Source organism: Aspergillus welwitschiae (assembly GCF_003344945.1).
Source record: "Aspergillus welwitschiae strain CBS 139.54b unplaced genomic scaffold BDQ94scaffold_1, whole genome shotgun sequence".
In the NCBI taxonomy this organism is placed as follows: domain Eukaryota; kingdom Fungi; phylum Ascomycota; class Eurotiomycetes; order Eurotiales; family Aspergillaceae; genus Aspergillus; species Aspergillus welwitschiae.
In genome coordinates this window covers 1,644,961-1,668,551 of record NW_020798695.1, presented here as the reverse complement: position 1 = coordinate 1,668,551, position 23,591 = coordinate 1,644,961, and the positions used below count along the sequence as shown (strand labels likewise).

Below are 23,591 nucleotides of genomic sequence, written 5' to 3'. Positions count from 1 at the left end.
TGCCTGTACATTTAGAGAAGGGGGCACTGTGTTTCTTGGATCCTGTCTGCACATACTATACGCTCCAGCATAAGATGGAAAATTCCAATGCAAAACCTTCATTGGCGATGTGCGAAACTGCTGTTTAGAATAAGATTCAGGAATTTGCTGTTTACTATGTACTCGGTCCGGATGGGAAATTTCACAGCTCGTGGCGTAAGCACTCGGAAGGCGGTCAGCCGCTCCACGGGAGGGGGGCCCACGGGAGTAAACAAACCAAAAGCAGCGGGCGAGTTCCACTTAGTCGAGGACGTAGTAACTTTGTTACCAGCCCAACCTCCTCATTTATTTCGTCGCATCATCCACTCGCGTCCCCATTGCGTTGTCTAGCCGGTTAGCCAGGCCTTACCGTGCAATTGTGGTGCTTCTGCGATAGTTTGGAAACCGCAGTGGCTTGTCTTGTCTAAGCAATTGCACTGTTTCCTTCCTTTCAGTTGTGGTTTCCCTGGCTACTTCCTGCTCAAGCCGGGAGACTCGCGCTGCACCGACGCGCTACCAGCGACCCTCTAAACATCTGACTGTCCACCGTGCAGCTTGCAGCCTCAGAACAACGAACGGGTTACCTTCAAGTTTACTTTGCTGATTCAGTCAGCTTAACCATCTGATACCTGTGCGGTAATCAGATTTTCACTCCGTCGATAAATCATCCCCATATCGGCGCGTCACAGATCAGCTGGCAACATGTCGCGCGAAGCAACAACGAACAGCTTCGCGTCATTTGGCTCCGACTTTGACCCTGAGCACGAGGCGCTCGCGTCCACCAAGGAGCTCGGTCATGGTAGCCCCCGGCTTCCGTCCATGCACACCAACGCCCGGAAGCGCCACGAGTACGAGGAAGAAGAGCCCGATTACGCTTTCAACACATCCACCTTCGAGCAATATTTACCAGATTTCTCCCCGGTCGGCACGTCCGAAGAAGAAGAAGAGGCCGACAACGACGACAGCATCTCCATCGAGGCCGGACGAGGCCCGACGAAACCTCCCCGTCGACTGGACGACTCGAGAAACTCCTACATGAGCATCGAAAACAGCGTTCGCTCGTCGTCACCCGCCGTTAGACTCGATTATCCTACTTCTAATACCCCTCAAAAGTCCGCTCTGCGGAACCCGGCGAGAAGAGCGGTCAGCGATAGTCTCCGAAAGGATGCGCAAATCAGACGCGCCAGCCTTGCCCATAAGGAGAACGTTGATCCTCACACAGCCAAGTCGAACCGCAAAGAGCGACGAACTTTGTCAGACATGCACGCAAAGGTTCGCGATACATATGAAGGATCCCTGATTGAGGACGAAAGACCTCCGGCTATGGCCAACAGTACGCGTCCGACACGTTTTGGAAACCCCAACCTCTCTCATCAGATTGCCGATGCGGTGGAGAAGGCTTCCCAGGAGGCTTATGCTCGCGAACTTCGTCGTGGAAAGTCTAGCACCAACTCGCGCAACATGGCCCACAATGCGGGTGATACGGCTACTCAGCAGTCATTCCTACTACCGGATCTTCCGAACTTGTCTGAGTTGGTCTCGGGCGTCTATGAAGACGGCACACCCGTGTATGCGCGTCAGAACAGAGCACGGACGACGCGCTTTGTCTCCCCTCCACATGATGCTACTGATGTTTCGTTGACCCGCGAACACATGCCGCTAGATGCCGTCCCCATTCCGGAAGATGAGAAGGCACTCTTCGTTTCATTGAGACTTTTGCAGGACAAGGTTGCAGAATTGGAGAGATCCAAGTCTGACGCTGAACGGAGGTTGGATGACATGAAGCGGGAGAATGAGTCTTTGAGGACAAACAAGTCACGCTCAAAGGACAAGCATGGTCGCAGCCGACCGTACGAATCCGAGGAGGATGACTACCGCAGAGATCAGCTTGCCAGCGATAACCAAAGTAAGTACTTTTATACTATTTTTCCGCGACACTCAACTGACTTCGTATGCCAGAACTGGATGCCGCCAACTTGGCTTTGCAGAATAAACTCGACATTATCGAAAGAAAGGCCCAGATTCAGGAGTCGACTTTGAAACGGCTGAACCGAGAGCGAGACATGGCGGTCTCACAGTTGGGGGTTGCGTATTTGGAAAGTCAGGACCTCAAGAGCGAGAACGAGAGTCTGCGCCAGGAGAATGCAGACTTGAAGTCGCAGATATCAAAGATCCTGTCCGCGGGCTCCAGAGCCCGTGACGATACGGTCGAGTCAGAGCAGTCTTCTATGACTGATGCAAGCGACGAGGATAGCCAGGCTGATACGCAGCATAGCAGACATACGAGCCGAAGCACCAGGGAAGTGACCGGCAAGAGCTCGCGATCCAAGACTAGACGACAGGAGGACTCGCGCGCCAAGATCTCGACGCAGGTTGACAAGGAAATATCCCGGCTTGAACAGGAGCGTGCAGAAGAGGCACTATTTTCGATCGACGTCCCCCGCACCAGGGAGAAGTCGAAGTCAAAATCAGGAAAATCCAAGAGCCGGTCGGAGAGCAGTGATGTGAGCACCAGGAAGCAGTCAAACACTGGCAAACAGCGCGTCAAAAGAGTAGTTGTCGAGGAGGTGGAGGAGACGGAGCCTGTTGAGTCGAGTGGGGAGATTACTGGAAACACCAAGAAATCAAATGCAACAGAGCAGGACTTGACTCTGTTGAGCTTCGTTGATGTAAGTTGCCGTCCATGTTTCACCACATACACGTACTTACTCCAGTTCCAGGAACGTGAAATTGCTCAACTACGAAAGACTCTGGAAGAGGAACGCCTGGCTCGGAAACGGCGGCAGTCGAGTACAAGCAAAGAGCAGACTGCAAACGAGACCGGGAACACGACCCGGCAGAGCTTGTCCAAGTCTACGATTCCCAGAAAGTCTTCCCTCAAGGAAAGCAAGGGGTTGCCGTCTAGACCCGCCTCGGCCATGGGCGACTTGACCGCCAACTCCAAGGCTAGCATGACTGAGGGAGAAAGTAACTTGTCGGTGCCTGTCGAACGCCCCAGACGGCATTCGGACAACTCCGTGCCCGCTGCTTCTCAGCGACGCCGGCGGCGGATGGCCGAAGAGATGACTTCGGCCTTTATCCTGCCTGATATCACATTCAACCCTGCGCATGTGGTGGATAACAACCTTGCAAAGCTTCCTGAACCCGCTCAGCGTGCACTTGACAGTGCCACCAAGCACAATGGCAAAAACTGCACGGTCTGCAAGCAGACGATTCCGGGTGGTTCTTGTGATCACACCGCAGAGGCAGTGAAGATTCCCAAGCCCGTTCCAGTCTCGGAGCGTATGCCCGAGCCGTCTGTTTACAATGAGGAGCCTACCATGCGGCCCGCGCAATCGCCGGAACTTGCCCTGGCGACCGTGCTCAAGGCCTTGGAAGATGAGCTGGCTCATCTGAAGATGCAGCTGGTGGCATACCAGGGCTCATACAACAAGCTGGATGCCTCGCTGAGCAAGCGAAAGAGGAAGTCTCTGGGTGAGAAGATCGAGAAGCTGTTGAAGGATATCGACATGAAGGCCGACCAGATCTATGCACTGTACGATGTCCTTGAAGGCCAGAAGCAGAATGGCCGTGAGATGACCGAGCAGGAGATGGAGGTGACTCTTCAGTCGATCGGAATTGATACAGCAGGGCGGACAGCAGATGTCACTGCCACCACGGACAAGTCGTCTCGCAAGGAACCGGACTCGGAAGACGACGATGAGCTCCCTTGGGAGGGATTTGAAAGTACGCTGGAGATGACGGGCAGGACTGGTGGGAGCCGTCGCAACTAGTTGAATACCACACGGCCTTTGAGCTTTCCCTCTTTATGTTTCCTTGATTTGTTACAATGGTCTTGAGCATGTCTGTTTCTAACTGTGTACTTTTCTCTATTCCCCTTCTCTTTTCTTTTTAATTCTCTCCCACTCTCCTAGTCTCGTGCAAAAGTAATGTTTTCGGATCAGGTTTCCGACTGACTTTGGTGTATGTCCCTGGTTCTTGAGAACGTGATGATGCGCTGGGTCTTTGAGTTGAATTTTGAGGAAATGTCCGCCGTGCGTGTGGCGTGTGACTATCTCTGAGAGTCCTCGGACTTGTTCACGTGCCTGTTGCTTGAGGTTGGTCTTGGACGTCGACGGACTGAATAAGATCTCCGTCCAGGCATTGATCTCGCGACAGGAAAACGACCCGACTTGCCCCTTCTCTCTCTTTTTATCCTCCTTCTTTTCTTCTTTCTTTGTCCTTAATAGTGTTGGATACGGCGTTCTCAATGGGATGCAGGGGGTGCCTAGCCTTGTTGAATTGATTATTGTCTGTATGGGATGGGATTGGATAAGGATTTGTTTAGAACAGTAGCACAGATGAGTCAATACTGGCGTACATGCAATGTTCGTTTAACTGAGTAGGGGGTACCTAGCCATGTAAGGGACGCCGTGTTACACAGTGCAGGAAGTAAAGAATGGAGAATGATGCATGTCGCATTCTGGTCTATACAGAATCAGGCATCGGCAAACTCGCGGCGACTAAACCCGAGGCAGGTTTAGCGGGGATGACAAGCTTCGGGCGAATCTTTGGCTCATCGCCTCTTCGGCTTTCTTCTTATCCACTGCCTTCTTCTCCCCAGATTTTGTTCCCACCCTTTCTTTTTCCGTAGATTTTATCCCCTCCGGCTGAATCTTAACTTTGAAGTACCTGGAAGTTTCCCCAGACTGTTCCCCTGTTCTTCACGACCAGATCTATATATGACCTCCACACAACCACCCGAGATCCGGAGTTCCCACACCGACAATCATGTAGATACTACTGCAACAATATCCGCGCCCGAGGCCGACGCCTCACATCTCCGCAGAAATCCGGATACCCAATTTCTCTCGCCCGCCATGTCGGTCGACTCCTCCATCGACGGCGACAAAGACAGCGTCAACACCGCCATCCATGACGGCAGCTCTGCGCAGACTCGTATACTTGCGCCGGCACTTATTCCCGAATCCTCCCAGTCGCGGCGCTTATCAGTAGATGATCATCTCGTCGCCAACAGTAGCGATGATGACGAGAGCAGCTTCAGCGACAGCGACAGTGACAGCTTCAGCTCCAGCGATGACGAGGAAGACAACATTCTGATTGCGAATGAGGACGATCCCAACCACAACGACACAGCCGACGAAAAGCCCGTAACATGGTCCTCACTACCGAAAAAGAGCCAACTCGCCATCCTGACCATCGCCCGTTTATCGGAACCACTCACCCAGACCTCTCTGCAAGCGTACATGTTCTACCAGCTCAAATCGTTTGATCCGTCATTACCAGACTCGACCATCTCCGGGCAGGCAGGCATCCTGCAGGGGAGTTTCACGGCGGCGCAGTTCCTGACGGCTGTGTGGTGGGGACGGCTAGCTGATGCGGAGTGGATGGGGAGGAAGAGAGTGTTGCTGATCGGGTCGCTGGGGACGTGTCTCTCGTGCTTGGGGTTTGGGTTTTCGCGGTCGTTTTTGGCTGCTGCGGTGTTTCGCACGCTGGGGGGTGTGTTGAATAGCAATGTGGGTGTGATGAGGACGATGATTGCGGAGATTATTGAGGAGAAGAAGTATGCTTATCCCCTGTATCCTTTTGTGAAGAGAGGATGTGTGTTGCTGACACCAGAATAACGCAGGTATCAATCTCGGGCGTTCCTTTTGCTGCCCATGTGCTTTAACATCGGCGTCATCATAGGCCCAGTGCTGGGTGGTGCCTTAGCTGATCCGGTGAAGAACTATCCCCAGATTTTCGGGCCAGGCACATTCCTGGGTGGTGCGAATGGGGTCGAGTGGATGCGCAAATGGCCGTTCCTGATGCCGAACCTGCTCAGTGCGGTGTTTATCTTCTGCTCGTTGCTGGCGGTATTCTTTGGCTTGGACGAGGTACATCCCCCATATCTAACTACTTCCCTCTCCAACTTATCAGCCATCAGACTAACAATAACCACACCAGACCCACGAAACAGCCCGCTACCGCAGCGACTGGGGTCGCCAACTGGGCCGCCGCATCGCGCGCGCCCTCCGCCGAACCAGAAACAGAGACGGTAAATACTACCAACGCCTAACTGAACACCCGGACGACGAATCCCTCTACATCGACGACAACACCTCCCACCACCACCGACGCAGCATCAGCATCAGCAGCCGCTCCTCGCGCCCCAAACCAAAGACCCATCAACGTCCCAAATTCCGCGAAATCTACACCCGCAACGTCCTCCTCACCCTGTTGGCCCAATTCCTCCTCGCCTTCCACACCTCAGCCTTCAACGCCATCACCTTCACCTTCCTGCCCACGCCCCGCGCGCCCCCGGAATCCCATCGTGGCTGGTTCCACTTCTCCGGCGGTCTCGGGCTCCCCTCTTCCCGCGTCGGTCTCGCCACGGCCATTATCGGAATCATCGGCCTCCCGTTGCAGATATTCATCTACCCCTGGGTGCAAGGGTATCTGGGTACATTGCGATCCTTCCGCACCTTCTTACCCTTCTCCTCGTTGGCGTACGCCCTCATGCCCTTCCTCTTACTCCTGCCGAGAGCAGCATACATCGTCTGGCCTGCATTTACCGTGGTGATAGCGCTGCAGGTCGTGTCGAGGACGTTTGCGCTGCCGGCGGCGGTGATTCTGGTGAATAATAGTGTGTCGGATGCGAAGGTGTTGGGGACGATTAATGGCGTGTCGCAGAGTATTTCGTCTGCGGCGAGGACGTTGGGCCCGTTCCTTGGGGGGTGGGGGTTGGGAGAGGGGTTGAGGGAGAATTTTGTGGGGGGTGTTTGGTGGGGACTTGCGGTGGAGGCGGTGCTGGGGTGGGTGGTGTTGTGGTTTATTTGGGAAGGGAAGGGGATTGAGAGGAAGAAGTCTTCTAGTAAGTAAGTAGGAGGGACTGGGATGGAGGTTGGGGTGGGTAGGGGATGAGTGGGTTTGTGTACATAGATGGTATGCATATAGATATGGTGTGTATATGGATGGGTGGATGGAAGGGTTGGGATGGGTTATGATAGACGAGACGGCCTTTATTGATTATGAATATGTTTTTCATGATTACTAGTCTGTTCGTTACAAGTTTGAAGTAGAGATAGTATGGAGATCAAACTGGAAAGTTGGGTAGATAGATAATATCACTCGAACAAATGCATCATGAGTCCTTCCTCAAGAGATACCCTATAATAAAGGTATACTAGATGGCTTATAACCCGAAACATTATATTGATTTCATAAAGAGCTTACTCTTACTATCCATACCATTTTACCACTCCAAAAAAAAAAGGGTGTGGGTTATATAGATTCATCCTCCGCCAACTCCTCATCCAACTCCCTATAAAATCCCGCCACCAAAAATGCCAACTCCAACGCCTGCTTCTCGTTCAACCTGGGATCACAGAACGTCGTATACCGCTCACTCAGGCCCTCCTCTGTCAACCCTCCAGCACCACCCACACACTCCGTCACCGCCTCGCCCGTCAACTCCAGATGCATTCCACCCAAGAACGACCCCGCCGCACGATGTATCTCCAGCGCCTGCTTCAGCTCGGACAAGATATCACTGAAATGCCGCGTCTTCACTCCTGACGGCGTCGCCTGCGTGTTGCCGTGCATGGGGTCGCATTGCCACACGGGAATATGTCCCGAGGCTTGTACGGCGGCGATATGAGCGGGGAGGTATTGTGAGATCTTGGCTGCGCCGTAGCGCGATATGAGGGTCACCTTGCCGATCTCGCGGGCTGGGTTGACGATATCCAGGAGGGAGGTTAGTTCCGCGGGCGTCATACTGGGGCCGATTTTGATGCCAATGGGGTTGGCGATGCCTCGGAAGAATTCGACGTGTGCGCCGTTGAGTTGGCGTGTGCGGTCGCCGATCCAGAGGAAGTGCGAGGAGGTGGCGTAGTAGGAATGGGTGGTGCTGGGAGAGTCGGGGTTCTTGAGGTGTCGGAGGAGGCTTTGTTCGTATTCGAGGAGGAGTCCCTCGTGGCTTGTGTAGATGTCGACGGTCTCGACGCCGCGGTCAGTGTCGATGCCTACGGTTTGCATGAATCGCAGGGCGTCTTTGACGCGATTGACAATCCGGGTGTATTTCTCCCGGATGGAGGGGGTGATGACGTGCCCGAGACCCCAGTCGAGAGGGGAGTGCAGGTCGGCGAGACCTGAGGAGAGAGAGGCGCGCATGTAGTTGAGTGTCGCGGCGGAGTGGAAGTAGGCTGAGACCAGCCGGGAGGGGTCTGGTTTGCGGGACTCGGGGGTGGCGTCGAAGCCGTTGATGTTGTCGCCGCGGAAGGAGGGCATTTCGACGCCGTCGATGGTTTCCATTGGGCTGGAGCGGGGCCTATTCGTTATTAGAGGCATTGCTGTTTATGTAAAAGTGAATGAAAACTCACTTGGCGAATTGACCCGCAATTCGGGCGATACGGACGACAGGCTTGTTTGCTCCTGGGCGATATTAGCACGGTTCCTTGTTATGATAGAAAGGAGACTTACCCCAAATCAATACCAAACTCATCTGAAGAAGCAGCTTCACCTTGGCTTCAATCATATCCATATTGCAGTAATCGAACAGCTCCGCGCAGTCGCCTTGCACAGCATCAGTACCAGTACCAGTATCAGTCATAATGCGGAATCTAAATCCGTGTACTCACCACCCTGAAGCACAAAGGCCTTTCCTAGCGCAACATTCTTCAAGCTCTTCTTCAAATCATTCACCTATAACAATATCAATTTGTCTGTTCAGCTCTCAGCCGAGCGATATGATCGCACCTCCTGAGTCGTAACCAACGGCGGGAGCTTCTGCAGCTTCGCCAGTGCGGCTTGTACGCCCGCCGCATCGTCATAAACGACATCCTGCTTGATGGGCTTCGAGGCCCAGGCTAATATGAGTCAGTCATCACATTACTTGCGCTTCCCAGACGAATGAAGACAAAGGGTATACACACAGCTAGGGGACCATTCTGACTCCGCCATTGTGAGAGAGTCGGTGGAGGCAGCGAGTAGTAGTGATCGACGCTAGGGCGCTGTCAAGAGTGGATGTGATTCCCCACCGCTCTTTGAATGAATGACTGCAACGAAGCAAGGAAAAGAAAAGAAGGGAATAATCTGATGGGAGTAGTAGAAGAAGAAGGAGAAGAAGAAGAAACCAAGATGAGGAATCAAAGAAAAGACAACAAACACGTTACACTTTCAATTAAATTTAATTCAATGCACAAGAAAAAAAAAAAAAAGAAAATCGGTTATTCGCGGATTTGAACTCTTTTGAGTCACGCTTGTCCCGCTAACCCGGACAGGCAATTTGCTCTCTTGTCTTTTGCCAGGGACTCCGACGTCATGTGTTCTCGGTATCGACCAGAGTTAACTTAACGTAGCTGGGTTATCTTCATTGTTTTGCCTCCGACCTGACTAACTACTGACAGTCCGATTTCAAACCCATCTATCTTGCATTAATCAATCGATCAATCAATCAACCACCATGTCCGACTCCATCCCTTCCGCCCATGATGATGAGCAACATCAACACCAACAACACCACCACCCCACCAACGCCGAAGACCGCAAAGCCGCTGCCGCCCTCTCCGCCCTCAACCCCAGCCACATCGCCCCCGACACCCCCAAGTCCGCCTCCACTCCTTCCGCTGCAGACCAAGAGGCCTTGGGCCAGGCAATGAGTCGCTTGGAGATAGCCTCGGGACAAAGTGGTGGTGCTGGTGGTCGTGGTGGGGTGCAGAAGCCGGCAGAGGCGCAGAAGAGGGTTCCGGTAGAAGCGACTAAGAAGAAGGCGGTTAAGGTGACGGTGGAGGATGTGAATCTTTTGGTATGTCAATACCTTACAGAGCAATTGGGGCGAAGGCTAATTGGGATGGTGGGGAAGATCGAGGAGTTGGAATTGAATAAGAGCACTGCGACCGAGTTGTTGAGGTTGCATGATGGGAATGTGGTGGAGGCGATGAGAGCCTTTGTCTCTGTTGGCCCGAGTCTGTGAGTATGACTGCATTTACTGGAGTGGTGGGTTAACAGTTGAGCTGGTCTCGTGTCTACATACCATATCCTTAATATAATGATAATGAAGTATGAATCTGTGAAACACGTGGAGGTATGTTGTATGAATATGAAATGAATTTCCAATACTATAATCCAACCAGACGCCACTAGACAACAAAGGGGTATGTAGTATAACCATAACCATAAACAATTATCCAGTAACCAGAATTTCATGCACAAAAGTAGACCAATCCAGAGCGGAATAAAATTAACCAAAGATCTACTCAACAAGGGGGCTCCCCACTCGTGGCTTATACGCCAGACTTTTTCGTCTGGCCGCCTCCAGTTTGGCCCGCAGCTTCTGGTTTGGCTCGCGCGCCGCAGCCGGCGTTGTAAAGAGCCCTTGCCGGGTCTGCTTCGGAGGACAGGTCTGTTGCACGAGTTTCGTCCGCTGCGACAGGTAGAATGGTGTGGCCGGTGACATGCCAATGGCATCCATGTCAAAGGTGTAGCCCGGGGTCTTGGGCGTGTGGCAGTACCGCTGGTCTGCTTCCGTGTGACCGGCGCCAATCTTAGGAGTGGCGTGGGGGGTAGATGGTTCATCACGCGAAGAGGGTGTCGCATCTCTGGGGGTGGATTCTTTGGGAGGGGCAAGGCTGGACCGTCTGCGGTTTGCAGATGCACTCGCTGCGTCGGTCTTGACGAGAGTGCCGTTGACGTTGCTCAAAGCGCGTGGTTCCATGCTCTTGCGACGCTTCGCACCACCACGGGGAATAATAGACAGATCGACTTCGTAGTGCGCCTCATCGAGCCATTTGTTCTCGCGTTCGCAGCTGTCCACTGTTAGTACCGTGCATTTATCGTAGATGGTGAAAAACTTACTCAAGGACCCAGCCAACTCCAACACATTTGACAAGGCCTCTGGCATGTCGGACCTTCTCCAGAGTTCGAACACCTCCATCCTTGTAGACGACATGGGTGATTCCCACTTTGCCCTCCTTGGGCTCTGTTCCCTCCTCCGGAGATACACTGGCGCGAGGGTTCCACGACCAGTTCTTCACGCATCGGGCTCCCATTTGCTGCAGAAGCTCAATGAAAATGCCACTGGCGTCCTCTCCCTCGGTTGTGTGCACATCAACATATACAACAGAACCCTGTAGGGCGAGCTTAGGAGCGGTGATGCTCGTGCGAGGCGTTTTCGTTTTCTTCTTAGGGCTGGGAGAGTACGAGGGCCGCTTGGGCGGTGCAGGCCTTTGAGCCTCGACATGTTTCTTAGCTGTATCAGGAGTATGCGATTGACCGAGTGACTGGCGCGCAACGGTTCTTTGTAGTCGGGGCGATTTGCGAGGTGAGAGCTGGGGCGCATTCTGCGCGATGGGTGCAATCGACATGCGGGGTCTGGAGGACCGCCCTGGGGAAGAGGCAGAGAGCGAAAGACCCCGCTTGCGCGACATCTTCAACGGTGATATTTGGCCTTCGGGCTTGAGTGGAACCTTAGAAACCGTGTGTACAGTCTGCATCTCAGGAATTCTGTTCTTCACTGGTGTAGAAGGTGCAAGAACAGGAATATCCTCGAGCTCTCTTTCCTTCCCTGGCTGCGCCTCAGAAGCGAGATTGTCAGGCACTGACGGCACTGCGTACATGTTCTCCTTATCCTCGCATGCATCGGTCACAGCCTCCTGGCTGCTCTCAACTACCTCTGCGGGCTGCTCCCACGGCTCTTCGAGGGTCTCAGTATCGCCAGCTAGTTGTGAACCCTGATCTTCATCTTCGTAGATTTGGGGGATGTCAGTATGCTTGTCAGTTTCCTGCAAAGTGTCAGGTTCAGCCGACGAAGCCTCCACTTGGCTGGGCATGTCGCCAATGGGCTGTGACGGCTCGTCCTCATAAATAGCAGGCATATCGGCATCATTGCTGTCTTCCTCCAGAATAGGCGAGTTGGGCCATGAAGCCTTCTCGGGGCTTGGCCCATCACCGACTGGTTCCGGATCCTGATCTTGCTCCTCAGGTTGAGTCATATCAAAATCATTCAAATCTTCTTGCGGAGTCGGCAACTCGGCTGATGAAGGTTGATTTGGCTCCTCGGCCATTGGTTCCGCTTCCTGCTCCTGATCCTCATTGTACTCAGACACATCGACGACCTCGCTCTGTTCCTGCGGCGCAGGCGAAACAGGCGAAACAGGCATTGGAGTCTCCTCGTGGGCTGGCTCATCATTTGTTTCAGGCTCCTGCTCTTCAGGTTCAGCAACCTCAGGCGCATCGACATCTTCCCGCTCTTGCTGTGGAATTTGCGGCTCGGACGATAAAGCTTCCGCTTGCCTGGAGACATCAGGATATGAAACCTCAGAGGTACTAGTAACGTTGCTAGACCTCCTGCGGCCCCCCAAAGAGAAGATTCCCCTACGAGGGCGCCTCGCCTGCGCCTTCTCGGGGCTATTAGACTTCCACTGTCTAAACTGTTGCGCCAGTGGTGTGAAACGAGGGGCGTTGTCGAAGACTAGTCCACGAGTGGATCTACGACGAGGCGTTGCATGACTGTGCTCAACGAATGGGTCTGAGAGGTCGACATTATTTTGCGTACCATTGCCCATGGCTGCTGCAGCTGTAGGAACATTCCTCGTGCTGCGTCTGATAGGGCTTTGCCTGATAGGGCTTTCAAGGATACGCACAGGAGAAAGGACGCGTCTGGAGGCGTTCTGAGCCTGGCGCGAAGGACTGAAAGGATCTTCCGCTTCTTCGACCTCGTATGGCTGGATGGGAACGAGGTTGGGTGGGATTCGCTCGGTCGCTTCGAAGCCTACGAGCGTTGGTTCGCTGTCATCGAATGTGTACTGGTCGTCCACGTCGTCGAAGTCGTCAAAAGCTTCTGCAGCATTCTCCTCGTCGCTCGCCTCCAGCATATCCGGGTCGTCCTCCGTCTCCGAGCCATCGCGGTCATCATTGACAGGCTCGGGGGCTGCTGCGTGTTCGACGAATACATCCTCAAGGCCTTCAACCAAGCTGCTTCTTAGTCCTGTGTTGGCTGGACCTGGAGCATTCTCAGTTGCCGGGTTTGCTGATTCAGTCTGCTCTTCTGCCTCGTGATCGGGCTGCTCGGCATTTTCCTGGTCATGTCCGACTGAAGTCTCGTCTTCAAGTATGGGTTCACGCGTCTCACTGTGCTTTGCTGGGCTCAGGTCCTTCTCGGGCTGCGAAGCGGAAATGTCTTCCATTTCCACGGTGTCCTCTCTAGTTTCGGGGGAAGGAACCTCAGCATCAAGCTCTTGGCCATCTTCAGCGTATTCGGTGGTATGTTCCTGAGGCTCGTTCTGATCCCTGTTCTCACCAATCTCCTCATCTTCACCCGTTGAGTGAGTCTGCTCAGCCTCGGATTCTCTGACAAGTTCAACGTCAGGCTCGGTAACGAGCTCTTTGACGGGAGATTCACAGGGTTCCTCGGTAGGCTCTGTCGCTTCTCCTTCGACAGACTCCTCGGTCTCCTCCATGGGTGGCTCCACTGACTCCTCGGCAAATTCTCCCATGGGTTCCTTAACAAGCTCATCGATATGCTCCGTCGGCTCAACAGCAAATTCTTCAGCTGTTGCCTCTGCGTATTCCTCCATAGGCTCCTCCATAGGCTCCTCCATAGGCTCCTCCATAGGCTCCTCCATAGGCTCCTCCATAGGCTCCTCCATAGGCTCGTCGTTAGGCTCCTTCATGGGCTCCTCCGTAGGCTCGACGGGCTCATCAGCAGGTTCTTCCTCGGGGTCGTTTCTGAGCTTTTCTTCGAACTCTTCCTCGAACTCTTCCATAGGCTCCTCAGTGGCCTCGACCAGCTCGTCGGCAGATTCTTCTACATGCTGGTCATTGGGAACGTCACTATCAACATGTTCCTCATGTGTCGTGACGTCCTCAGCCGCATTGCCCATGTCGTCCTCCTCATACTCTATGGTCTGCTCCCGATCAACCTCTTCGTGCAGAGTGTCTTCGTCGGACTCTTCTGCAACGGCCGGGGATTGCGTATCGATTTCTTTGGTCGCATCGTTATCATCCACTCCCTCCGGCAGCTCTTCATCAACCTGCTCGTCTTCACTCTCAAAATCCTTGGCTCCTTCGAAATCGGTCATTCTAAGCGGCGATTCGTCGACGTCAGGAGTAGCAGGTTCTTCCACATCCTCTCTAGGGTCAGCTTCATCATCCTCGGTTATGGGGCCTCTGCTTGCAAACAGCGAGCTTTTGAATGGTGAAGCAATTCTTTTTGCTGGGCTCTGGAGGAAGGAGACACTGTGTCTCAATGGGGTTGACGTGGATTCGGCATGGGCCTGTGACGTGAACGACGCCCCGAACAAGCCCTTTCTGGGTGACGCCTTGAGAGGAGAATTGTGCCCCGGGGTAAAGTTGGGTTGCGACAAAGGCCTGCCACTGTCCAAAAAGACGCTGCCTCGCTTCGGGGTCTCCAAGTGTGCCTTCCTGGGCGACAATTTGAGAGGTGAATTATGTGTTGGGGAGAGATGAGGCTGCGATAATGATTTGGGGTCATCGCGAAGAGCGAATGCTCCACGCTTGGGTGTTTCCCTCAGTGAGAAATTGAAAGGCGAAGGGGGTGGTCGTCGAGCAGGGCTGGACATAAGGAGTGTGTCGTTAAAGTCGATCGATCGTCTAGGGCCAGGCAGAGGCTCGCCATTCTCGTCAAGTGATTTCCGGAACTTTCCAGTGATGTTGATCTTCTTTACTGGTGAACTAAGGCCGGTATTCTCTGATCCGTATTTGTGGGGTGAGTCGACAACAAATTTGACCTGATCTTTGTCGCCGCTTAGCTCGTCATCCTCTCCATCCGAGTCGGCATACGACGAAAGCGCTTTGGCGACCTGCGTTGCCTTCTTTGGCGAAAGAGGTTTCGGACCATCCTTCTTAGCCGTTCCCGGCTTCCGACCCTTAGCGGAGGTCGCTGCAGGTTTGCGAACTGGCTTAGACGCAAGACCCGCCTGGCGTCCAGGCCCTATTGTTCCTCGTCGTCTTCCAGCAGTCGGCGGGGGGGATGGCTCGCTCATTTCTTCTTCTGCAGTATCAGACGGATCCTGAAATGTAACCTTCTTCTTCTTCGCTGGTCCACGCAGCATGTTCGATCTCGCGGTCGCAGAGTTCGTCGCAATATACACACGCTTGGGTGCTTCGCGCGATGAAGAGAAATCAATGTCCGTGAAGCCTTTCGCATTCAACCGTGTGTTCTCCTTCACAGGATCGACTGGCTTGGTCGACTTTGTTGTTGTAGAACCCTTCGGTCGTCCTCGCGTCTTTGGGGCGGTTTCGGTCTTTGCAGGCGTCGCAGGCTTAGTCCTCGGTCTCCCAGCGCGCTTCTTTGGCGCGTCAGACTGAGCAAGCTCATCATCGTTGTCGCTGCCCGATTCCGCGTTTGTAGTGGGCGTGGGCTTTCTACCACGACCGGTCGTGCTAGTTGTGGATTTAGTCGGAGGTCGGCCCTTAGGTTTTGCTACCGTCGTTGTCTTCCTTTCGGAGAACATGCCAATCTCATCGTCTGTCGACTCATCCGCTTCTTCCTCCGCGGGTTTGCTTGCTGCTGCTGTGGTCCGGCTGCCTCTTTTCCTCGCTTCGGTGGCAGAGCTAGGTGCCCTGGCTTTTGTCGTTTTGGGCGCAGGTTTAGCAGATGTAGTGGTCGTCGAACCCTTGGTTCGTGTGCGCGTCGTCCGCTTGGGCGGCGACTGTGGGATGACTGCTGCGCGAGCCATTGTGTGCTGATCAATATTCGGAGTCGGTAAATGCTACCGCGCGGGAGGTCGGAGGTGGTGTTGTTGATGTCCCGCTTCTGTTGTGGTGTGTCGGTGGCGGCGGGGACTCAGTACTGAATTGCCGTGCTCATTGTGCGTCCACTGGCGATAAGTGAACAATCACTTGCTTTAACCCCGGAAGCTTGTATGCAGGGTTAAAGTAAGCAGGGGATGGTGGTGGTCGAGTTGGCGTGGTTGTTGACTAGTTAGCAGTGGAGGCCGATCATCGAAGTCGCCCGAGTGGACGCTCCTGTTTGTGCCGCTTGCTTGTTTGGGCGATCGGGCGGTGGTTCCCCTGGTAACGCGACACGTGAGGGAAGTGGGCTGCCTCATCCGGAGTCGAGCACGTCAATCACTCCTGCATTTCATGGAATGCCTTGAATTGCACAATAATATACTTTCTTCATGTAAACCTACTATGCATTGACTGTTGTGTTCCTATCAATCTCACTACACATACACTGTACCATCCATACACCCTAAACAGCAGGGAAACGTCCTACATAAACGCCGAAACAGTCGCAGCAGCCATCGTAGTCGCGAAAACAGCAGGCATTACAGCATACCCAGCATTATCAAATACCGTACTGGGCTCATAAGTACCCGGAGTCGAACTATTCGTAGTACCATCCCAGCAGTACCTCTCAAAGCACCGGCTACACTGATCCGGCACCGTAGTGTTAGTCCGTTCAAAAGACCGACTCAAAACAGCACACGCAACACAAGAAGACCATTCCCCATCGCGACTATTATTCCCCATCGTGGCCACATCATACCCATTAAGGATAATACTATCCCTCTGCGACTCCGAGTAACTCGGATCAAACGTCGACACGTTCGAAAAAGTCACATACGGAAAGTTAGGAAGGTAAACAACCAACGGTGCTGGCCCAGTGGTATTCGATGAGTTGCACCCGAAGAACGTCGGTCGCGTATTGAGACCCTCATTGACAAAAGTATTTTGGTCGGGGATAGCAGGGAAAGCTGTCCCATTGCCGATGCCCGTAGAGTTTAGGCTGCGCTCGTAGGTGGCGACTAATGCGGTGCCGTTGGGCCAGTTATACTGCGTGTCTGCGGAGGAGTCCACGGCAAATATGACGTCCACGTGGCGCTCTGGCTGGATGAGTGGATGTAAGGGGATGTTTTGGAGGTCTTCGCCGCCATCCACGAGGTCGAGGACTGTTTGGCTTGCGGATGGGGAGGTGGAATTGGCCCAGAGGTAGAACGGGTTGGGGGTGTAAACTGCTATGTCTTGGCTGTTTTCGCCGAGATCTTCTAGGATGCTTGTAAATGCGTCTTTCAGGAAGCTGGGGAGGCTAGTTGTGTTGATTTGAAGGAGGAATTGGTTGAATAAGGTAGATGAGGTTCCCATAATAAAGCCGCCATTGTCAAACCCGCGGACGCAGCTTTCGTTGCTGGGAAGGGATCCGGCTACGAAGCGTGAGCCCAGATACTGAACGGGCACGAAGCCGTGTACCGTTGGGTCAAAGGTGCCGAATTCCCAGGGGTTGAATTCGTAGACTGTGGCATTGCTGCTGACTAGGAGCTCGTCTGGGTACCGGCCGTCTGCGACTAGCACGGGCATTGGCATTTCTGCCCTCCTGAAGGAGTCGGTCAGAGCTATAGATGACCAGGTGTAGTTGATTCCTCCGGCGGTGGCGTTGACGAGCTGGTACGAAAGCGCGCGGCCCCTGGTGGGCATCAGTATCGCTGCTGAGCGAGAATTGGGCTAGGACTCATACCAGTAATCAGTGATGGATGTCTGCCAACCTGCATCATCCTTTCCAGACACTGCGTCATATATATCTCTGTAGTAGGTTGCAGAATCTATAATTTGGATACTATCCCCGTCGGGGCCTTCAAAGATCGAGTTCTGGAACTGCCAGACATCCCCAGGATCGTAGGTCTGAAGCGACGAGATGGTGGAGAAATTATTCAAGTAAATAGATCCCACCAACCATGCCCCACCACTGAGGCCGGCCAGATATGTTGCTGATTGCAGCAGTCCACCCAGCTGACCATTGCTTGTAGAATTGACTGTACGATTATCAAAAGCCTTGATTGCCCCAGCACCGTTCATCAGAGCCCGGTACCCTCCACCAGAGACAGCAATGCCAATATTCGGCAAATTGGAGGTGTTGCTAGAGATGCGATTGATATACCCCACAGCGTCAAAGTCTGTAATGTTGACGCGACCGAAGAATTCTCTCATGGCCGACAGTGTATTGTTCCTCCGAGTCCTTAGCCATGACGATTCGTTCGACGAGAGTGCTGTCGCACTGCGCACAGTGGGACGACTCGCAGAGCACCCGACCGTAGTTGGTGTATATCCATCAGGCGCATTTGGTAGCGCGCGCTGCTGCATCAAGTGTCTGCCGTACTCATTGTTGAAGCTAGCACTTACGCCTATGGAACCCTGTGGTTAGACCAGCTCCGGAAGCTGCGGAAGGGTGCAATGGTGAAATTGAAACTGGGAATGACAATGACAAACCTGACAATATGCTTGCAAAGGCAAGTAAAGCTGCTATGCACTGCATGCTAGCAAGTAATATACGGCTACTGTTTTCTAGAGGAAGCCAATGGGTTGGGGATGGTGAAGTACAGCTCACCCCGACGTCTTCACAGCAAGAAAGAGCGACCACTTCGAATTTCCAACTCGACCAAGGTTGCTGCGCAGCCAAGGCCTCGGTGGTAGATATGCCATTACTTCTCAAGCATTAAGAATGGTAGCGAAGTCTTGGTGGTGATCATAGTGACCTCGTTGCTGGCGGTCTGAAGAACCATGGATCTTTGATAGATGATTGGAGGGTCTGGGACGAAGATGGCATCGAATTGCAGTCCATGGTTCGGGACACTACATGTGGAGGCTGGTTTAAACCGGCAATTCCGTAGCTGAACTGGCAGTCAGAGTAGTAGCTGAGGATTAAAGTTGGTAAGCCGAACATGGATGATGGTTCACACGGGATCGATCTTGGGCGACACACTGCTTGTTGGGCTTTTTGCTGGATTCCGAAAATTCCCCATATGGTACACCCCAATTGTGAGTCAATCATTTGCTTTGAACGCATTAAGGCATTTACATTACAACTAGTACTCATTACTTAGGGATAAGAGACCCGCAAGGGCTCTGGTATACATTCACACAAGGACCCTGATGTCACAGCGATCAGTGGGTCCGGAGCTGACGGATGGAGTCCACGGAACCAGAAGATCGCTCCCACCAAGTCAGCTTCGTATCGCAGGCTGAGGTGCGCAGCAACGGCTTGCTGCAGTCAGCTCTGCTGTGGTTCGCTCGTGTCCAACTTCTGGTCTAATGCAATTAACTTCGGGTGAGCAGGGTAACTATGCAACTAGAGGAAAACTTCGCCGGAAACAACGTCAGCTTACTCTGACAGACATCCAACATTTGAGTCTTCTCATATCAGCCACATGAAAGCTACACAAGAACACCAACTAACAGAATTAAACTTTCTTCTAGTAAAAACAAATATACAGCGATCACAACTGCTGATACATCACATCCGTCCGCATCGTATATTTCGTGCCTCTCAAGACCGGATCCCCGCCATGAAGCAGATCCATCTGCTGAAACACCAACACCGAACCGGTCTTCGGAAAGACACGCAAATGCCTCTCCTTCTCCTCATACCGGGGTAGAAAAGACGTCGCTCCACCCAGAAGCTCGCCCTTCACATCCATATTTACCTCCCCCTCTCCTCGCTCAGCCCTCTTCATTTCCCTCTTCAATTCCCCAAGATCCTGCTCCCCATTGCCATTCAAGTACAATTGAATAGTATAGTACGACTTCTCCTTTCCATCAGGCGTCATATATAGCCCATCCCAATGCGGCCGGAAGTACTCCCCCCCTTCATACTTGAGGAACCTCAGCCGTTCATTTAACCGAGTCATTCCAAAAGCTTTATTCCGCCCTGCAAGGCCCGTCACCCGAGGTTGATTGTCAATCTTGTCAATCCCCAATTCCTTGGAAAATGGCAGTAACCGGGCCAACAGCTTATCAGCTATATCCTCAGAATCATAGATAATGCGCCCGCAATTCCGCGTATCAGTTGCGAGCGCTTGCCTGCCATTTCCGATGTTGATCATGGCGCGTTCCCAGGTAGGTGTCGCGGTAGAATCGCCAGAAGGGATAGTGCTGGACTCCGCAATGCGGATGAGTTCAGCACATTCTTCTTCGGTGAACGCGTTATCTATGACTGCTGCGCAGAGGTTTTTGTATTCTGGGAGTGGTGGTTGAGAAGTCTCGAAGTTAATGCGATGGCATCGAGCGTTGGCAGGCGGTGGAGAGGTGAGGAATTCGGAGGGTGATCGCTGCATGTTTGGTATTTGAGTACAGAATGCTCGTACTATCTGGCTCTTCATATGTTTCTTTTGTCTTTTAACTCGAATAGTGCAAGTAATTGAGTCTTATATAATAAGGTGGAATTTGCAGAATGAGGCTCGAGAGATGCGTCACCTATCCGGGCCCCACTGCTGCCTGTAAGCAAGGCTGAAAAGATAGGCTGATCCTACATGCACAGCCTCGTTTTCCATATAGAAGGATCATGACTCAAATGAACTAGTGTAGCCTTCTATCGCTAGTACTTTGGCGATAGACTATATCGTACCTCCATCTACTTGACTTTTCAGCTATCGAACGACACAACCGTATTTCCATGACTTCCGGGTTTTCCCAAGACTGGCATACAGTTTAAACCCGCTCTTATGTATAATGTACGAAAGTCATCCCATGAAGCTCGATCCAATGGTGGCCAGAGCTCCGCTAATTTTCCTTTAGTAGCATCTTTCTAAGATCCAAGTCCGTACGTCTCAGATATCCGTAGCGCAGACACAATGCAGGTAGCAGTCGATAAATTTTAGATTGATAGAGGCACGCATCGAGGTTTCGAAAATGCAACGCTGAAGATACTGGGGTAAGATGTTGGCTCTGGCTGTTAGAGGAAAGGGTATCCAACTAGTATTCCTTGCCAACTGAACCCTAAAGTAGAATCCATCTGAATACCTTGCTCAATCAATACTCGGAAGTCAAGAGCGACCGCTGAAGATCGCCCAAACATCGCCGAAGAAGAGGTAAGCAAACCGGAAATAACTACCGGAGTTATGTCTAAGACCGAGGACTAGTTAGGTAGCCATGCTATCTCATCTTATAAATGCACACGGCGATGTCTTTCTACGAGATAGTCAAAAAGTGAAAACAAAAACAATCATTGTTCCTCAAGAACTCTGCTCTGCTATTCTACCGCTAACCTTACTGTCCTGAGAATCAACATGCCCGAGATTGCCGGGAAGGAGGTCGGCCCCATAGGCTTTGGCCTTATGGGATTAACCTGGAGAGCGACACCACCGTCTCAAGAGCAGGCGTTTGATGCCATGCATACTGCAATTCAGAATGGATGTATGTAACATTTGTGTCTTCATTCTTTGCTGGTATACAGCCATCTAACCAGCGCTGATCAATGGCAATGTAGGTACCTGTTGGAACGGTGGTGAAAACTACGGCCCACTTGAATACAACAGTCTCGTTCTACTAGAGCAATATCTCGAGAGATACCCCGAAGATGCCGACAAAATTGTCCTGAACATCAAGGGTGGCGTGAACCCCGAGACCCACCAGATAGATGCATCGCCGGAGAATACACGCCGCAGTCTACACAACTGCATAGCACAGCTGAAAGGTCGCAAGAAGATCGATATGTTCGAATTTGCTCGTCGAGACCCGGCCGTGCCTATGCATGAGACGTTTGCTCTTATCGAGAAGGAGTATGTGCAGACGGGCAAGATCGAGGGTATTGCCTTGTCGGAGGTGCGGGCTGAGACTATTCATGAAGCTGTCAAGTATACTAAGGTGCTTGCTGTGGAGGCTGAGCTTTCCTTGTAGGATTATTGATATTCTTGCGAAGGAGCAAAGGGGAAATGCTGACTGGAACAGGTTCACTACTGATATTCTGGAAAACGGCGTCGCAGCGGCCTGCGCCCAGTACGGGATCCCGATCATTGCCTACTCGCCTATTGGCAGAGGCATGTTAACTGGTCAGTTCAAGAAGTTTGATGACCTTCCACAGGACTCGCTGTTGCGCTCTTTCGACTTTCCGCGATTTCAGCGGGAGAATTTCGAGAAGAATATGCAGCTGGTACAGAAAGTAGAAGATATCGCTAAGAGGAAGAATTGCACCCCTGCGCAGCTTGCTATCAACTGGACGAGAGCACTCTCCAGGCGCCCGGGTGTACCAACCATTATTCCCATTCCGGGTGCCACAACTGCGGAGCGGGTAGAGGAGAATAGCACGCAAATTGATATCACGGATGAAGAGATGCTGGAGATTGATGAGATATTGGCCAAGTTCACCCCAGCTGGTGAACGATACCCCGGGGCCATTCCGGTCAATACATAGGATATGTGGCTACCATAGTAGTACTGTTCAAATGGCACTTCCGTAGCATCAAGTGCTACTATCTCAAGTGATGATTCAATGAAGTAGATTAGTTAGTCGGTGGACGCAGGTCAATAGCCATCTTGTCAGGGGAGCAGAGGACGCATCTGAATTCTGAACAGACAATTAACTTGCACAAAAAAGCCCTGTATGACGAGACACGAGGACTGTGCCTCCCAAATGAGCACAGGTTATCTATTAGAAGCCAAAAGCCGGATTGAAGAGCCATGTGACAGCACCAGATCCGGCTTCCCCAGCAACCTCGGGCAGACAAGCATACAATCGCAGTTAGTACCGTACCTGACGATCGGAGAGACGCCGACCGGTCTGGACTGGCTGGAGTAAGTAAGTAACTATGTATGCATATGGAAGCTTCTAGCATGTAAGATGCATCTCATCACTGGGTGTTAGTAGACAATCAGTACCGTTTCAAGTGGGGCAGATGGTAATCGCTCTTGTATATTGCATCTGTCTCAGGTCTTGGAAGTGAAGTATAGTAGGTATGAGAGACGAGGGGGAAACCCAGCAAGCAAGTTCCAGTCGCAAGGGCAGCTATTGTGCAATCGAGGCCACGTCAGCCATATGCCGGAGTTCAATCGGAATGAGAGACGGAAGGGACGGAGTAGCAAGTTGGTGGCTTGGGGGAGTGAACCTTGGAAGTGAACTTTTACCGGTAATAGGATAAGGTATTAGTATCCTGTGTTAAGGTTTCCTGTCAATCGAGAGTTGAAGCTGCCGCGGGGAGAGAAAAGAAGGGGCAGTGGGGAGTTGGGGGAAATTCTTGCTGGTCACACGCCTCACGCCCCCGCGGCGGCACTATCTATACATAGTAGATGCCTATAGATAGCAGCAATTAGGCGAGAACTCTAAGTCTTTGAGCCACTGTATTATCTGCTACCGCTTCAGTCACTATCACGTTCACCTTTCTTATATTGGCATCCTCCTTGGCTCTGGTCAAATGAAATTGTAGGATAGACATTAGACTTTATATTTGTAAAATATGGGTGGTGAGCCTTCCATCTGCTTCTACGAGTGCGCACAAATTGAACCGAACATACACTCCCCATATCAGATAGGAAACCTCTGCTTAGGCCCAGAGGTCTCGTCTACAGGCCCAAAAAAATCATATCGACTCATTTTTTTTCCTCGGACTATACTCTAAAGCACTCTACAGTATGCCTTCCTGGACTCCACTGAACAATAAATAGCATCAAACGTTGATGTGGCTTGTCCGCAGTCAAACATAACCTGGTGTTAATGCTTTAATATAAGTTAATTCCTTGATTACGAGTACCGCATCAGCAGTTGTTTCATCAAGATCGAAGTAATATGGTTGAAATCTGGGTTGTTGCTCAACGTTTCCTGTAGCATTCCGCTGGGGCCTCGACACCTAGCCCGCCAGGGGGCG

The 23,591-nt window shown here is 52.3% G+C and overlaps 9 protein-coding genes across 9 annotated transcripts; 5 read left to right on the top strand and 4 right to left on the bottom strand.

The window, feature by feature from the left end:
- The first annotated feature begins 832 nt into the window (after window positions 1-832).
- On the top strand, window positions 833-4,462 carry BDQ94DRAFT_133342 (uncharacterized protein). Its single transcript, XM_026764258.1, has 3 exons — window positions 833-1,924; window positions 1,978-2,687; window positions 2,739-4,462. Exons 1-3 carry the CDS (start codon window positions 838-840, stop codon window positions 3,789-3,791), a joined length of 2,850 nt encoding a protein of 949 aa, XP_026632625.1. The 5' UTR covers window positions 833-837; the 3' UTR covers window positions 3,792-4,462.
- A 415-nt stretch (window positions 4,463-4,877) lies between these two features.
- Window positions 4,878-6,879, top strand: BDQ94DRAFT_165299 (putative MFS multidrug transporter; the record flags this gene model as incomplete). The annotated part of the gene is made up of 3 exons (XM_026770266.1): window positions 4,878-5,581; window positions 5,648-5,894; window positions 5,965-6,879. The coding sequence occupies 3 exons, from the start codon at window positions 4,878-4,880 to the stop codon at window positions 6,877-6,879; spliced, it is 1,866 nt and encodes a 621-aa protein (XP_026632624.1).
- Window positions 6,880-7,098: 219 nt separating this feature from the next.
- BDQ94DRAFT_133340 (3-deoxy-7-phosphoheptulonate synthase class II) lies at window positions 7,099-9,316 on the bottom strand. Its single transcript, XM_026764257.1, has 6 exons — window positions 8,931-9,316; window positions 8,755-8,864; window positions 8,637-8,700; window positions 8,479-8,571; window positions 8,379-8,430; window positions 7,099-8,326 (listed from the first exon to the last, which is right to left on the bottom strand). The coding sequence occupies exons 1-6, from the start codon at window positions 8,956-8,958 to the stop codon at window positions 7,282-7,284; spliced, it is 1,392 nt and encodes a 463-aa protein (XP_026632623.1). The 5' UTR covers window positions 8,959-9,316; the 3' UTR covers window positions 7,099-7,281.
- A 25-nt stretch (window positions 9,317-9,341) lies between these two features.
- Window positions 9,342-10,096, top strand: BDQ94DRAFT_133338 (huntingtin-interacting protein K). The gene has a single exon (XM_026764256.1). It carries the CDS (start codon window positions 9,461-9,463, stop codon window positions 9,968-9,970), a length of 510 nt encoding a protein of 169 aa, XP_026632622.1. The 5' UTR covers window positions 9,342-9,460; the 3' UTR covers window positions 9,971-10,096.
- Window positions 10,092-11,148, bottom strand: BDQ94DRAFT_133336 (uncharacterized protein). The gene is made up of 2 exons (XM_026764255.1): window positions 10,852-11,148; window positions 10,092-10,802 (listed from the first exon to the last, which is right to left on the bottom strand). Exons 1-2 carry the CDS (start codon window positions 11,043-11,045, stop codon window positions 10,250-10,252), a joined length of 747 nt encoding a protein of 248 aa, XP_026632621.1. The 5' UTR covers window positions 11,046-11,148; the 3' UTR covers window positions 10,092-10,249.
- A 1,488-nt stretch (window positions 11,149-12,636) lies between these two features.
- BDQ94DRAFT_133335 (uncharacterized protein) lies at window positions 12,637-13,146 on the top strand. Its single transcript, XM_026764254.1, has one exon. The coding sequence runs from the start codon at window positions 12,724-12,726 to the stop codon at window positions 13,051-13,053; it is 330 nt and encodes a 109-aa protein (XP_026632620.1). The 5' UTR covers window positions 12,637-12,723; the 3' UTR covers window positions 13,054-13,146.
- Window positions 13,147-16,233: 3,087 nt separating this feature from the next.
- BDQ94DRAFT_156234 (lysophospholipase family protein) lies at window positions 16,234-18,271 on the bottom strand (the record flags this gene model as incomplete). Its single annotated transcript, XM_026768600.1, has 3 exons — window positions 16,234-17,425; window positions 17,477-18,140; window positions 18,226-18,271. 3 exons carry the CDS (start codon window positions 18,269-18,271, stop codon window positions 16,234-16,236), a joined length of 1,902 nt encoding a protein of 633 aa, XP_026632619.1.
- Window positions 18,272-18,766: 495 nt separating this feature from the next.
- Window positions 18,767-20,215, bottom strand: BDQ94DRAFT_133333 (uncharacterized protein). Its single transcript, XM_026764253.1, has one exon. It carries the CDS (start codon window positions 20,112-20,114, stop codon window positions 19,233-19,235), a length of 882 nt encoding a protein of 293 aa, XP_026632618.1. The 5' UTR covers window positions 20,115-20,215; the 3' UTR covers window positions 18,767-19,232.
- Window positions 20,216-21,020: 805 nt separating this feature from the next.
- BDQ94DRAFT_165293 (aldo/keto reductase family protein) lies at window positions 21,021-22,144 on the top strand (the record flags this gene model as incomplete). The annotated part of the gene is made up of 3 exons (XM_026770265.1): window positions 21,021-21,147; window positions 21,221-21,626; window positions 21,682-22,144. 3 exons carry the CDS (start codon window positions 21,021-21,023, stop codon window positions 22,142-22,144), a joined length of 996 nt encoding a protein of 331 aa, XP_026632617.1.
- Window positions 22,145-23,591: the final 1,447 nt, after the last annotated feature.

What these genes read in the sequence shown, in the direction of transcription:
- BDQ94DRAFT_133340 (XM_026764257.1), bottom strand. Translation starts at nt 8,958, where the DNA reads ATGGCGGAGTCAGAATGGTCCCCTAGCT. An exon ending in GAGTTTGGTATTGATTTGGG is followed by an intron (nt 8,431 to 8,478) that starts GTAAGTCTCCTT and finishes AATATCGCCCAG; the next exon opens with GAGCAAACAAGCCTGTCGTC. An exon ending in ATTGCGGGTCAATTCGCCAA is followed by an intron (nt 8,327 to 8,378) that starts GTGAGTTTTCAT and finishes AATAACGAATAG; the next exon opens with GCCCCGCTCCAGCCCAATGG.
- BDQ94DRAFT_133338 (XM_026764256.1), top strand. Translation starts at nt 9,461, where the DNA reads ATGTCCGACTCCATCCCTTCCGCCCATGATGATGAGCAACATCAACAC.
- BDQ94DRAFT_133336 (XM_026764255.1), bottom strand. Translation starts at nt 11,045, where the DNA reads ATGGGAGCCCGATGCGTGAAGAACTGGTCGTGGAACCCTCGCGCCAGT. An exon ending in GGAGTTGGCTGGGTCCTTGA is followed by an intron (nt 10,803 to 10,851) that starts GTAAGTTTTTCA and finishes AACAGTGGACAG; the next exon opens with CTGCGAACGCGAGAACAAAT.
- BDQ94DRAFT_133333 (XM_026764253.1), bottom strand. Translation starts at nt 20,114, where the DNA reads ATGAAGAGCCAGATAGTACGAGCATTCTGTACTCAAATACCAAACATG.
- BDQ94DRAFT_133335 (XM_026764254.1), top strand. Translation starts at nt 12,724, where the DNA reads ATGGGAACGAGGTTGGGTGGGATTCGCTCGGTCGCTTCGAAGCCTACG.
- BDQ94DRAFT_133342 (XM_026764258.1), top strand. Translation starts at nt 838, where the DNA reads ATGCACACCAACGCCCGGAAGCGCCACGAGTACGAGGAAGAAGAGCCC. An exon ending in GCTTGCCAGCGATAACCAAA is followed by an intron (nt 1,925 to 1,977) that starts GTAAGTACTTTT and finishes TTCGTATGCCAG; the next exon opens with AACTGGATGCCGCCAACTTG. An exon ending in CTCTGTTGAGCTTCGTTGAT is followed by an intron (nt 2,688 to 2,738) that starts GTAAGTTGCCGT and finishes CTCCAGTTCCAG; the next exon opens with GAACGTGAAATTGCTCAACT.